Source organism: Salvelinus fontinalis, chromosome 3 (assembly GCF_029448725.1).
Source record: "Salvelinus fontinalis isolate EN_2023a chromosome 3, ASM2944872v1, whole genome shotgun sequence".
NCBI classification, from domain to species: Eukaryota; Metazoa; Chordata; class Actinopteri; order Salmoniformes; family Salmonidae; genus Salvelinus; species Salvelinus fontinalis.
Genome location: NC_074667.1, coordinates 8,334,554 through 8,348,933, shown reverse-complemented (window position 1 = coordinate 8,348,933; position 14,380 = coordinate 8,334,554). Strand labels below are relative to the sequence as shown.

The window sequence follows — 14,380 nt, the reverse complement described above, 5'->3', positions numbered from 1 at the left end:
AGACCTGGGCTGTGGTTGATTCACATTGAGGGGGTGGGTTGTTCTGTTTTTCAGACGTGGAGGCAAGCTATGAAAGGGTACCCATGCTTAAACACACACAGGCGAAGTGCGTGGACGCACACACACACACACACACACACACACATACACACGCGAGTGCGCTCACACACACTCTCACACATCTCCCACCTCAAAATGCATCCCCTTTTATTGTCAACATCCACTTAAGATGCACTATTGGGTTTAAAGGGTGTGCCTCTCAGAAGAAAGATGTTGCTTGGGCACATGAATGCGCTGTATAGAATCAGCCAGAAAGCACATCTGTTATTGTGCATAGATGTGCTTTGCTTGTATGCCACAATAGATATGTGTACTCCCTATTTATAATCTATTCATTTCAATGTATGGGCACAATCTATTCATTTCAATGTATGGGCATAATCTATTCATTTCAATGTATGGGCATAATCTATTCATTTCAATGTATGGGCACAATCTATTCATTTCAATGTATGGGCAGGCTTGCTGTTTTACAGTCTGTACTCCTAAGGCCCCATTACTGCATGATGGAACGGCGGGACCGTGAGGGCACACTCTAACACACACATTCATACTATTATTATTATTTATATTGTATTATTGTTTGTATATTGTTGTATATGAAATGTGTGTGACTGTCCTTGTCTGTCAGTGCATCAGTGTTTTGTTACTTGTCATGTTTTGTGTTTTTGTGGACCCCAGGAAGAGTATGCTGATGCTTCGGCAAAAGCTAATGGGCATCCGAATACAATCCCTGAATTAACCAATCAGATAGGTAGACGTGCGAGAGCTCCATAGATGGATCAGAGAGAGGGATGTCATAGCAGCCAGTAAGGAGAACCGGCTGGCACAGGCTGGCGAATGCTGTGCTCTGCTGCTGCTTCCCTCTGGGTGTCTGGAGTGGCACTGGCAGTCTGCCAGTATCTTTCCTTGAATCCTTACATGGACGCCTCGCTCTCTGGCGCCGGGAAGAGACGCTAGAGGCCAAATGTGTGCGATGAGATAGAGAGGGATTGAGAGAAACGGTGTGTGTGTGTGTGCGCACGTGTGCAGGAAACCAATCCAGATCCCTAGCACCTCACCTCATTCATATTGACGGCCCACGGCAGTGCGGCACTGTGTGTCTCTTTGGGCTTTCTAAAGGGGTCTGTCACATTAAATACCCTGCACTCACTAACAGGCAATGGCTCTGCCTCTCTCTGTGTGAAGATACTGGCGGCGTTCACACAGCACACACACACTCACTCAGTGAATTCACAACCACTCATGCACACACACACACAAACACTCATAGTGCATTATCACGCGTACACACACACACACTCACACACTCATTGCCTCTTATATGTACACTCATAAACAACCACACACACAGCCATTAACACATCACCTCTAATCAAGTCATTCTCTCTGTCCCTCCTTCCCTCTCCATCTCTCTCAACCTCCTTCCCTCTCCATCTCTCTCAACCTCCTTCCCTCTCCATCTCTCTCAACCTCCTTCCCTCTCCATCTCTCTCTACCTCCTTCCCTCTCCATCTCTCTCTACCTCCTTCCCTCTCCATCTCTCTCTACCTCCGTCCCTCTCCATCTCTCCCTCCCTCCTTCCTTCCCTCTCCATCTCTCTCTACCTCCTTCCCTCTCCATCTCTCTCTACCTCCTTCCCTCTCCATCTCTCTCAACCTCCTTCCCTCTCCATCTCTCTCAACCTCCTTCCCTCTCCATCTCTCTCAACCTCCTTCCCTCTCCATCTCTCTCAACCTCCTTCCCTCTCCATCTCTCCCTCAACCTCCTTCCCTCTCCATCTCTCCCTCCCTCCCTCCTTCCTTCCCTCTCCATCTCTCCCTCCCTCCCTCCTTCCTTCCCTCTCCATCTCTCCCTCCTTCCTTCCCTCTCCATCTCTCCCTCCCTCCTTCCCTCTCCATCTCTCCCTCCCTCCCTCCTTCCTTCCCTCTCTACCTCCGTCCCTCTCCATCTCTCCCTCCCTCCCTCCTCCTTCCCTCTCCATCTCTCCCTCCCTCCCTCCTTCCTTCCTTCTCCATCTCCATCTCTTTACCTCTCTCTACCTCCTTCCCTCTTCATTTCTCCCTCCTTCATTCGCTCTCCATCTCTACCTCCCTCACCATCTCTCCCTCCTTCCCTCTCCGTATCTCGCTCCCTCCGTCCCTCTCCCTCCCCCTCTCCCATCGCAATTGCTCATCCACTTTCTCCCGCAAACTCAACCCACTCCCTCTCACTCTCTGCCTTTCCTTTCTCACACACTGATTACATTTTCCACCGTCCCACTTCCTCTCCTCGCTCACCAACTCCCCATTCACTTTCTTACATTCTTTCTCTCTCTCTCTCTCTCTCTTCCCTCCTCCTTGTCTATCAGCAGGGTAAGGAGGGTTTCCTCCAGATCCTCCACAGGTACATGGAGGTCCACGGGACGGTGTACTACGAGACCCAGCGCCCCCCCGAGGTGCCTGCCTACGTCAAAAACCACGGCCTGCTGCCCCAGCACGAGCTGCAGACGCTGCTCCGCAAGGCCAAGGTACTGGAACACACACACACTAGATGATACACAACATACACAAGAGGTAACACACTACAGATGTAGGATCTTAATTTGATCACCCTGTTGCAGGATAACTTTCCTTCAATGCAGGATTTCCTGTAAGTAAGGGTATTTGAGGTTTAAAAAATCTTCTAATTTCTACTTTGAAATTCAGACTTGATTTTCAGTTACGGAAAATGTATCAGCCCCTACAAACAATGTCCAATCATTATAATACGCATAATAATTCATATTTCCTGTTGCTGCAGGATTATTTTCCAGCTGTAGCAAACTGGCTCAAATTAAGATCCTACATATGTACGTGCGCAAACACATTCAGGCACCATGCATGCACACATAATACACACACACACACACACTAATTCCACACACACTACTGTTGCACCAGCATTAACTACAACAGCATCTACACAAGGCCAACACACAGTTACCTTCCAGCTCCTGATATATCTGTCATTTTCAATTGACAAGCATTAATAAAATAACTGGTGGTTACCCTAACTAGTACCATCTTCGTCTCCCCCACCAGCTCTTCATCGGGTTTGGTTTCCCCTACGAAGGGCCCGCCCCTCTGGAGGCCATAGCCAATGGGTGCATCTACCTGCAGCCCAAGTTCCACCCACCGCACAGCTCGCTCAATCACGAGTTCTTCAGAGGCAAGCCCACGTCTAGAGAGGTGAGCTCCCATTGGTCAACACAGTATCTAGTACCACGCTTCAATTGAAAATGAACCAATGAAATTCAACAAACTGCCAACATTCCCGATTGTACGCCAAATGTGCCACTTATACCTCACAGAGCATTGCTTTCAACTGGAACGTTCTACTAATTCTATACTCCACCCCTCTCAGGTGTCGTCCCAGCACCCGTATGCAGAGCAGTACATCGGGCGGCCCCACGTCATGACAGTAGACTACAACAACTCCCAGGAGTTTGACGCCGCCATCAGACAGATCATGAGTACCAAGGTACAGTTGTTTCATGATGTATTTCTTGACTCATTGGTTTCGTTGGCAGGGACCAAACACACTATGTTGCACCTGGGAAGGATTGTACAACCATTTAACATCTAGCAGCGCTGGTACTGAGCGGGTGACGCTCGCTCCATCCAGCAAATACACCTCAGAAAGCTCCACGTGGAGAAGCGCTAGCTGCAGTGTTTGAACCTAGGACAGTGGTGTATGCTACGCTAGCATTAGGACGCAGTGTGTCCACAGCCAAGGAGTAATTAGCCTGTAGATGTGGCTTAATGGGAACCTGCAGTCGGCGTGAGGCTCCAGGGAGTGTGAGAGGTTGAGAGAAGTTGAGCAAGAGGTCAAACAGGCCGATTGAGATGCCTCTATAAAGCTATGTTGTGTATGTGTGTGTGTGTGAGTGTGTGTGTTCTCCCCTATCCACTCTCCTGCTTGTCAGACATGCCATAGCTCAGTGCACCGGCACTTACTCTCTGTCTGCCCTGTCTGTCACTCCACTGAAAGATGGCTGCCCTGTCTGTCTGTCACTCTACTGAGAGATGTCTGTCTGTCACTCCAGTGATAGATGGCTGATGGGTCACTTCACCCCCCACTGGAGACTGCACACTTCCCCTGTTTGTGGGCTGGCTCTCTGTCCAGGGCGGCTTCACATGCTCAGCCGTGCAGACCAAAGCAATCTCCACTGGCTGACACCTCTTCATGTTCACATAAATCCCTCTCCATTTCTCCTTCTATGTCTCTCTCTCTTGCTCCGGCTCTCTCTCCGTCTTTCACTCTCCCTCTCTCCCTCTATCTCTCTGTCTTTCACTCTCCCTCTCTCGCTCTCTCTCTGTTCCCCCTTTCTCATTCTGCCCATCCCACTGACCTGTTGTTTTCATATTTATCCCTCTTTAATAAATGGGAGGGAGGGGAGGGGAGGGAGGGGGGGGGAGGGAGGGGGGGGGAGGGAGGGAGGGGGGGGGAGGGAGGGGGGGGGAGGGAGGGAGGGGAGGGAGGGAGGGAGGGAGGGAGGGGAGGGAGGGGAGGGAGGGAGGGCGAGACTGTGCCTCTCTCTGCTTAGACCAAAGCAAATGTTGTGAGGCATATTTCATAAAGTGTTATGTTTTGATCAGATTTCTTATGTGTTATGTTTTTTCTACATCCTCTCTCTACATATTTTCTTTTCTTTATTTGAAATTGGAAAAGTCAGATTTCACATGCAGTTAAACATTTTGTATAAGGAAAATGATTTACTGAGCGATGTATCGTTTACAAGTGAGACGTGGAACATTAGATACGTGATCTACTGTTAAAACTGGAGGGAATACATTACTAATATATGTAGTCTGTACTTTCAGGCTCCACGTATTCCTAATGGAAAAGTTTAACATAACTATGTCTGCCTAATCAACAATGTATTTCCTTGAAATATTACATTGCGTCATTGTGCACGACATGTTATCAGACACTTGGTTCCAAAGGGACTTCCAGTGAAGTTATACTGTATTCAGTCGCCCTGCTAAAAAAGAAAACGCACAATCCTGGTATTATAAGCAAAATACTTCAACCAACTGAGCCGTCAGATCCACATTGTTACAATTACAACAGGGGACAATAATCTAAGACCGTCTATTTCCGTATTTAGATCGGGAAGTGCATATCCAGTTTGTTTATTGAGTTTAGTTTCCTTCACAGTTTCAAGTCGGTATGTGGGTGTGTTTTGCCTCAGCTAGAGAGAAATAATTAGTATTTTGATGAATTACAGCAATACATTCTCTAATCAGACAAATCAAAGGTGAGCCTTTTGTTGCATATTGAATAGCTATGCAAATGACATCAAAGCCTGAGTGCGTCCCAAACGACATTCTATTCCCTACATGCCTCCAGAAGGACCCATAGCGCTCTGGTCAAAAGCAGTGCGCTGTGTTGGGAATAGGCTGCCATTTGGGACACAGTCACAATTGCTTACACACAGTCACAATTGCTAACACACAAGTCACCCACTGCAATTAAGCCACACCCACTTCAAAATGGCCACGGTTACGTCCCAAATGGTAGCCTATTTTCTATAATAGTGCACTACTTTTTACCAAAGCCCTATGGGCCCTGGTCAAAAGCAGTGCACTATGCAGGGAATTAAGTTCCATTTGTGACGTTACCCACGTTTATTTGTTGTGATTAATGGGTAGAATTGACTACTTACTGCAATTAGGAAGAACGATAGGTAAAACGATATTGAAATTAGGAAAATATGGTAATTTAGTGGTGTTATGTGTTATTTCCTAGCAATGCATTCTGTGGAAATGTTCTGATCTGTGGGAATTTGTGTGTGGGTGGGTGTGTGTCTTTGCAGGTCGAGCCATACCTACCGTATGAGTACACCTGCGAGGGAATGCTGGAGAGGGTACACGCCTACATACAGCATCAGGTAGGTTCACCGTGCACACACACACACATGCATACATACAGTTGAAGTCGGAAGTTTACATACACTTAGGTTGGAGTCATTAAAACTTGTTTTTCAACCACTCCAGAAATTTCTTGTTTACAAACTATAGTTTTGGCAAGTCGGTTAAGACATCTACTTTGTGCATGACACAAGTCATTTTTCCAACAATTGTTTACAGAGATTATTTCACTTATAATTCACTGCATCACAATTCCAATGGGTAAGAAAGTTTACATACACTAAGTTGACTGTGCCTTGAAACCGCTTGGAAAATTCCAGAAAATTATGTCATAGCTTTAGAAGCTTCTGATAGGCTAATTGACATACTTTGAGTCAATTAGAGGTGTACCTGTGGATGTATTTCAAGGCCTACCTTCAAACTCAATGCCTCTTTGCTTGACATCATGGGAAAATCAAAATAAATCAGCCAAAACCTCCGCAAGTCTGGTTCATCCTTGGGAGAAATTTCCAAATGCCTGAAGGTACAGCCCTAACCTCAATCCTATAGAAAATGTGTGGGCAGAACTGAAAAGCGTGTGCGAGCAAGGAGGCCTACATACCTGACTCCGTTATACCAGCTCTGTCATGTGGAATGGGCCAAAATGCACCCAACTTACTGTGGGAAGCTTGTGGAAGGCTACCTGAAATGTTTGACCCAAGTCAAACAATTTAAAGGCAGTGCTACCAAATACTAAGTGTATGTAAACTTCTGACCCACTGGGAAAGTGAAAGAAATAAAAGCTGAAATAAATCCTTCTCTCTACTATTATTCTGACATTTCACATTCTTAAAATAAAGTGGTGATCCTAACTGAAAGGGAATTTTTACTAGGATTAAATGTCAGGAATTGTGAAAAACTGAGTTTAAATGTATTTGGCTAAGGTTTATGTAAACTTCCGACTTCAACTGTACATGCAGGCACTCAACCGTGTCTGTTTGTCCCAAAACATATTATCATAATGTCTTCCTCACATGCTGCCTTCCTACCACTCACACGAACTCGCCTCTGTAATCAACCAGGAGAGGTCACTAATCAACACTGTGTCTGACGATGGACTAGACCAGGGTTTCCCAAACCCAGTCCTGCACCCCTGGTTTAACGTTTTGGTTCCGCCCTAGCACTACATAGCTGATTCAAATAATCAGAACTTGATGATGCGTTGGTTATTCGAATCAGCTGTGAAGTGCTAGGGCGAAACCAAAACGTGCACCCAGGGGGTGATCTTGTGTGTTGCTGGGCAATAGCTTATTTATATTCAGTCCTTGACATTATTTTTACATAAGGCATTTACCAGATGCTGTTATTCAGCGCGACTTACAGTACTGAGTGCATACATTATCGTACCTGTCCCCCGTGGGAATCGAACCCACAACCCTGGCGTTGCAAGTGTCATGCTCTACCAACTGAGCCACACGGGACCCCTGTGCTATCGCCATGCTCGTCATTCATCTAGTGTTACTATGTAATACATGTTTATTGGGTTAATGTTAGATACAGTTCCATATCCCATTCTATTGTACTCTATAAATATCTATTCAGCCCAGTGTATTTACCTGCTGTATAGGATATTCAGATCCTCTCTGTTTCTGTCCATTACGGAATCATCCCCGTGTTCGTCTTCCTCAGTGTGTTTAAATGAAGTTCCTGTGTGTGTTTACTCTTCGGCTGCGTTATTCCCCTCTAACCGGGGACGGTGCCAGTGGGTAAAATGCATTGAGCCGGGTCGTTCTCTTTCACCGACTCATCTCCACACGTCTCGTTAGAAACCACTGCTACCTCCATCTCCTGTTGGGTGGCAGGGCCGACACGCAGACTGAACTGTCACAATCAGACTCTGATATGTCTGCTGTAATCTGTTTAATGTGTCTGGAAAATGCTATCCGAACTGCTGTCTGAACGGTCTGGCTGACTTGATTGGCTGATATGTCAAATTGGTTCTCTTTCTTGTTTTAAAACAAGTTATCTCTCTGGTGCTGTTGGAACCAGATGAGTTTTGTCAGGGAATTAGGTGAAGGATTGATGGGAGATTATTTAGAGGGGTGTGCAGTATAGAGGAGGTTAGAGAAACGGCTCTTTTAGTTTGTATTTCTGTCCCACGATGCCTTGAAGTGTTAGGAAATGTAGATTTATTCACAGCCAAAGGCAAAAGTGTCAGCGGGCTTTGATTTGTGTTGGCTTCCGTCTTTGTGTAGTGTGGGAGTGACAATTCGTGCATGTGGATGTGCGTGGCTAACTTGGCGTCTGTGCGTGCATTTGCACCGTCATCAAAAATACCACATAATGTATAATGGAATCTCGGCACCCAGAAACAAATCTCCTGTGCGTGGAGGTGCACAAGAGACTACCTATGTTTTGTGTTATTCAACATCCCCTTCCCCTCTCTCTCTCCTCTCCATCCCTCCAGGACTTCTGCGCCCCCGAGGCCCCCTTCCCTCCGGCCAACTCCTCCTCCTCCAAGCTGGGGCTTAGTAGTCCGGGTAGCCCTGGGCCTCAATTTGTCCTGCTTCCCAACTCCAGTGCCCTAACCTGGGCCCCCGACGCCAGCGCCCCCGACGCCTGGCCACCTCTCAGCTCTCTGAGGCTGCTGGCGTCCCAGGAGGGCCAGTCGTGTGTGGAGGCGTGCCAGCGTGCCAACCTGGTCTGTGAGCCCGCGCTCTTCCGCTTCGTCAATAACAAGGATGCCCTCCGTGGGTGAGTGGCACCTTGGCACACCTGTTTTCACGTTAAGCCATATTCGCACACACACACACACTCACACACACACACTCACACACACACACACACACACACACACACACACACACGTGGACATACATTTCTAACAGCCACACACACGTATGCAGAATCACTACACATCACTAACAACTATACAAACATGCACACTGCTCTCTGACCTCTGTGACCGACCTACCACTAACTGGTACCAAACAGTGGTTAGTTCCCTAAGGGCTGTCTGTGGGCGTAATACTCAACCAGCTACAGCAAGGACGTCAGGTTCAAAGTCTTCTCAGTGATGTCAGGTGTCTTGTCGGCCCCATCTAGAGATCTGTAGTGACCGAGGAATACGATAAGTGTCATAGCAATGCCAACTCTTCCTCTTCTTTTATCTTTCCCTTTCTCCTTGTCTTTCTCTTCATCACCCATCCTGCTCGACACATTTTTCCTTTCTTTATCTTCGGTTCCTTTTTACTTCATGCGTGTCTCTCTCTGTGTCTCTCTCTGTGTCCCTCTCTGTGTCCCTCTCTGTGTCCCTCTCTGTGTCCCTCTCTGTGTCCCTCTCTGTGTCCCTCTCTGTGTCCCTCTCTGTGTCCGTGTCTGTGTCCGTGTCTGTGTCTCTGTCTCGGTCTGTGTCACTCTCTGTTTCTCTGTCTGTTTCTTTGTCTCTTTCTCTCTCTCCCTCGGTTTCCTCTTCCACCTCTTCCCCCTTTTCGTCCTCCCCCTCCCCTCTTGGACTCTCTCTTTGTCTCTGCATCACTCAATCAAACACCCTCTATGCATCACCCCATCCCCCTCCCTCCATCAAACATTCCACCACCCCTCCCCCCACCAGGTTAGAGGTGCAGTGTGAGGTGGTGGAGGCGGAGGTCAACCACGTGTTCCCGGCCTTCTCCGTCCTACGCCGGGAGTGCAGCCTCCAGAAGGACCCCCTCCTCTACAGCTGTGCCGGCCACAGCCCCAAGTACCACCGCCTCTGCCCCTGCCGGGACTACCGCCGCGGCCAGGTTGCCCTCTGCCGAGACTGCTTATGAGGAGGGGCCAGGAGTTTTTCCAATGAACGCCTGACTCGGCAATGTGGCTAGGAAAAACTCCAGGCGCTCTAGTTATAGCCTATGAATTGTAGACTATAAACTATGGACTATAAGCTCAACCAGCCCTGGTGATGATGCTAGGAGAGGGGCTGGCTAAAACCGAAGGACCCCCCCCCCCCCCCAACTGGAAGACTTGGTTCAAAGCTACCCACTGAGCTTGAGTGGGTTGTTGTCCCATAGTCACCCACCCTCCTTCATTCCTTGGTTTCTAAATGGACTAATATGTTTCTGATATGAGCCTATGGATAGTTTGCCTCAAAGCTCTTCACTGGCCTAGGAGAGATGTGCTGGACTATACTGCAACGGGTATAACCGTTCACCATGTGGCCACAGGAAAACACAGTAATCCACAATAGGGAAACGGCTATATCGCCATCTAGCTAGCTACCTAACTAAATACCTAGAGGAGACCACTGACCCGAAGATCATTGATTTGCTGCTACAATATCAATAATTGGACTTTAACCCTCCAAGACCAGGGAGTTTAGAGAGTAATCGACCTGGGGACGTTAACAGGTGACACGGCGTGTGTCAAACTCCTAGAAAACTCCTCTCATTGGCGTTGTGCTTTGACAATGGATGATGGACACTCAGACTCTCTCCTTTAAAAGATGAACTCTTTCTTTTGTGCAACTAAGATAACCCTGGCTGCCGACGTAGTCAATGCAATCATCTCTGTTGCGCTAAAATGGACTAAAACAGATTAAAGATTATTTTTTAATAAAGTGAATGTTTTGAGCTCTGCTACTGCAAGAACAGAGGATTTTTAAGAACCTTTCGGTGGTTTTGTGACGGAAATAAAATGAAATAAAAACGGAAAGTTAAAAAGAGATCAAAGCGTTCGATGTCGTTTTGTTGTCGGTCTTGTCATGACTCATAAATATATATATTTTTTTCTTTCTGGATAAATGGTTTCTTTCATCTCCAGCTGCTCAGTTTCCATTTCCCTCCTGTCCTCCCCTGCCCATCCATCCATGAGAGAGAGCGAGAGAGAGAGGGAGATATGAGAGATGTTTGATCTTCCACTTCTCCACAGCCAGAAGCAGGGGATGAGATTGTCGATATGTTGCGTTGGAGGGGGGAGGAAATCAGATATCTGTTCTGCTTTCTGGTTTTCCAGACGAGACATGCACTTCTGAGGCCAGCGTTCACAACACTTGTGCTTACCTTGGGAAGTGAGTGGGTGATATAACATAACCCCTTGATGTACCAGTCCAATGCTCATAGGAGAGTAGCTGGCCTCTACTATGAAACAGAGTATGCAACATACTGTACATACTGTACATAGTGAACATACCTTACAAGTCAATGGAGTCTTGGAGTTAACCATTTTTACGCCAAGTAGGAATCCTTTGGGAGAGAGCAATGGTTTTCCTCTGATACTGTACGTCTTTGGAGGTTGATATCTATGGTAGTGAGGATAGTGGTCCGTAACAATGGATGTCTATGGTATTGGATGTACTGTCGGAGGCTCGTGTGTAGTAGGGGGTATAATCTTCATAGTGAATATTGATTGTTGTGTTCAGTACATCTATTGAAGGATTGGCTTGACGCGTTCGTTGACAGCTCCGTTTCTGCTCGGGGTCAGTATTCCAGTGAATTAAGTAGAATATAATGAATAATACATAATCAGAGTGAAGGCCATGCAGAATTCACCGTTGGCCTGACAGAAAGATATGACAGCATTATTTGAATAACTCCTTGTTTTCAATTCCATACAGCCCATAGGCCAATGAATAATTTTTATCCAGGCGTTCATCTCTTGGAGCTCGATATATACAAGAATAATAAAAAACCACTTAGCTGTACTTTGGGTAAAGATAGGAGTTTGAATGAAAGCCTAATCCTACTGTTCCAAGTGGTCATAACGCCATTGCTCAACAGACAGAACTGTTAAAATGTAATTTTATTAGCATTACTTGTGATTAGGTCATTATATAATTAGCACAGTGATTTATTCCCCAGACAATGAAAGGTTAATTAACTATTTTGTCTCTGTGTGTGTGTGTGTGTGTGTGTGTGTGTGTGTGTGTGTGTGTGTGCGCGCGTGCATAAACAAATGTGTGTGTGCGTAAGGACTGTGTGTGAGTATGGATTAGTTTGGGAGGTGCACACATACACTTCTGAGCATCACGTTGAGTCCCTGAAACAGGATGGGCCAGAGAGATTTATCACCATCGTTATTTATTCATCCGAGAAAATAAACACATGTTCACTCTTTCTTCTTCTTCTCCATCCCTGCCTCTTTCTCTCCCTTCTTCTCGCAGGTTGACTTTCAAAGTTTATACAGTGAGGACATCTTTTCTAATTGGCCTGAGTTGCTGATATTTGCATAAATGTTGCCTAAGAGAGACACTGGACTGTTCTGAAACAAGGATGCCCGTTCACCATGTGGTCCTGGTACTCAGGAAGTCAGAGCAGACTTGGTGAAGATAATATCACACTTGAATGTTATCTTTGCTACCTAACTCTTAGCTACGGAAATAACCCACCGGAAGATCATTCAGTTGCTGCTACAATGTCAACAACAACAAAAAATCCTTTAACCCACCACTACCAGGGAGTTAAGAGAGAAATCGACCCGGGGGAGATAAGAGGTGACACATCGTGTGTCAGACTCCTAGAAGACATGACCTTTGAGTGGAATGCCACCTTTGGGTCAATAACCCTCTAATCTCACCTCCTTTCTTTGGCATTGTGCTTTGACTATGGATGATGGACACTCAGACATTCTCCCTAAACTCTTTCCCACTTTCAAAGTTTATACGGTGGGACTACATCCCAAATGGCACCCTATTCTCTAGCCCTATGGGCCCTGGTCAAAGGTAGTACACTAAATTGGGAATAGGGTGTCATTTAGGACTCAGGCAGGGGGATTTTCAGCAGCGTGTGCGTGTGTGTGTGTGTGCGCATGTGCCCTTGAGCAAAGAAGATGCCACAGTGTGTGAACTCAGGTATGTTTATCCCCGTTTTGTTCCGTTTGCTTCCATTTAAGAAATGTTTTTCGACAGAATCAGCGAAATGAATACACCCCTGATCACACGTAAACACAGTTCACTTTAATAGCAGCCATGTTGTATTCCTTCATCCATCTACGCGCTCTCCTCCTCTCACCTCTTCCCTTCGCTTGTGGATTTCAATGCACAACACATCAGATGTATGTGACCAGGCGGAAAAACCTTTCCAAGCCAAATCACTACACACAGCCTACATCGTTTTCACCATATTAGCTAAAGTAACGTCATAGCTAATAGAACTAACACGCTTCTCCTTCATTTTGGAAGAAGTTCATTAGTTCAATGCTGTTCAACTAATTGTCATTCTCTCTCTTTGAGTCAACTACTCACCACATTTTATGCACTGCAGTGCTAGCTAGCTGTAGCTTATGCTTTCAGTTATAGATTCATTCTCCGATCCTTAGATTGGGTGGACAACATGTCAGTTCATGCTGCAAGAGCTCTGATAGGGTGGAGGACATCCTCCGAAAGTTGTCCTAATTACTGTGTAAGTCTATGGAAGGGGGTGAGAACCATGAGCCTCCTAGGTCTTGTATTGTAGTCAATGTACCCAGAAGAGGACGGAAGATAGCTGTCGTCCGGCTACACCATCATGCTACCCGACAGAGTGCTGTTGAGGCTACTGTAGACCTTCTTTGCAAAATAGTGCGTTTTAATCAATTATTTAGTGACGTGATTAAAACTATACTAATTGTATCTAAAAAGGATAACTTTTTAAATGTTTTAAAAACTACATTTTTATGAAATTCACTGAGGAGGATGGTCCTCCCCTTCCTCCTCTAAGGATTCTCCACTGATCTCTAGATGGAGATATTCAACACATCAAAGCTGTAGATGGTGAGATAATTCTTATCTATGGAAGCATGGTGAGTTATAGCAATGCCTTAGCATTCACAATGGATTATATGCTGTTCATCCTATCTTCTGGTGACTTTGCCAAGGAACGTTACAGTAGCTTTATCCACAATGGATGGCGTGTGTTCATTTCAGAAGTGACTAGAATAGAAAATGAGGAGAAAGAACTAAACCAGACTGAAAAACTCAACTTACAGGCTCAGCTAAGCTTGATCACCAATAATCTAGTGAGATAGGGAACCTGAATAACATCAATAACCTTTGGCTGATGTTGCCTCAATGTTGGATTTCCAACCTCATCCTTTCCAACATTCTCTGATATCGGGCCAACATTTCTGTTTCTCTTCTGCAATATTGTGTTATTAACCATGGAGTCCCCAAACTAATGACTATTGACTGACGTCACCAGCAGTAGAGTATATCTATAGACACCAGTAGTAGAGTATATATAAAGACAACAGCAGTAGAGTATATCTATAGACACAAGTAGTAGAGTATATCTATAGACACAAGTAGTAGAGTATATCTATAGACACAAGCAGTAGAGTATATTTATAGACACTAGTAGTAGAGTATATCTATAGACACAAGCAGTAGAGTATATCTATAGACACCAATGGGAGAGTAAATCTGTAGACACCAGCAGTAGAGTATATCTATAGACACCAGCGGTAGAGTATATATATAGACACCAATAGGAGAA

The 14,380-nt window shown here is 45.8% G+C and overlaps 1 protein-coding gene across 1 annotated transcript in view; it reads left to right on the top strand.

Annotated features, from left to right (window-relative positions):
• Positions 1 to 10,635, top strand: part of LOC129835121 (alpha-1,6-mannosylglycoprotein 6-beta-N-acetylglucosaminyltransferase B-like) — a 143,270-nt gene extending 132,635 nt beyond the window's left edge. The window contains exons 9-14 of the mRNA XM_055900518.1: positions 2,411 to 2,569; positions 3,123 to 3,269; positions 3,445 to 3,561; positions 5,900 to 5,974; positions 8,401 to 8,687; positions 9,547 to 10,635. Of these exons, the coding sequence (XP_055756493.1) occupies positions 2,411 to 2,569; positions 3,123 to 3,269; positions 3,445 to 3,561; positions 5,900 to 5,974; positions 8,401 to 8,687; positions 9,547 to 9,745 (984 nt within the window). The 3' untranslated portion in view covers positions 9,746 to 10,635. The remainder of the gene's footprint in view (positions 1 to 2,410; positions 2,570 to 3,122; positions 3,270 to 3,444; positions 3,562 to 5,899; positions 5,975 to 8,400; positions 8,688 to 9,546) is intronic.
• The last annotated feature ends 3,745 nt before the right edge of the window (positions 10,636 to 14,380 follow it).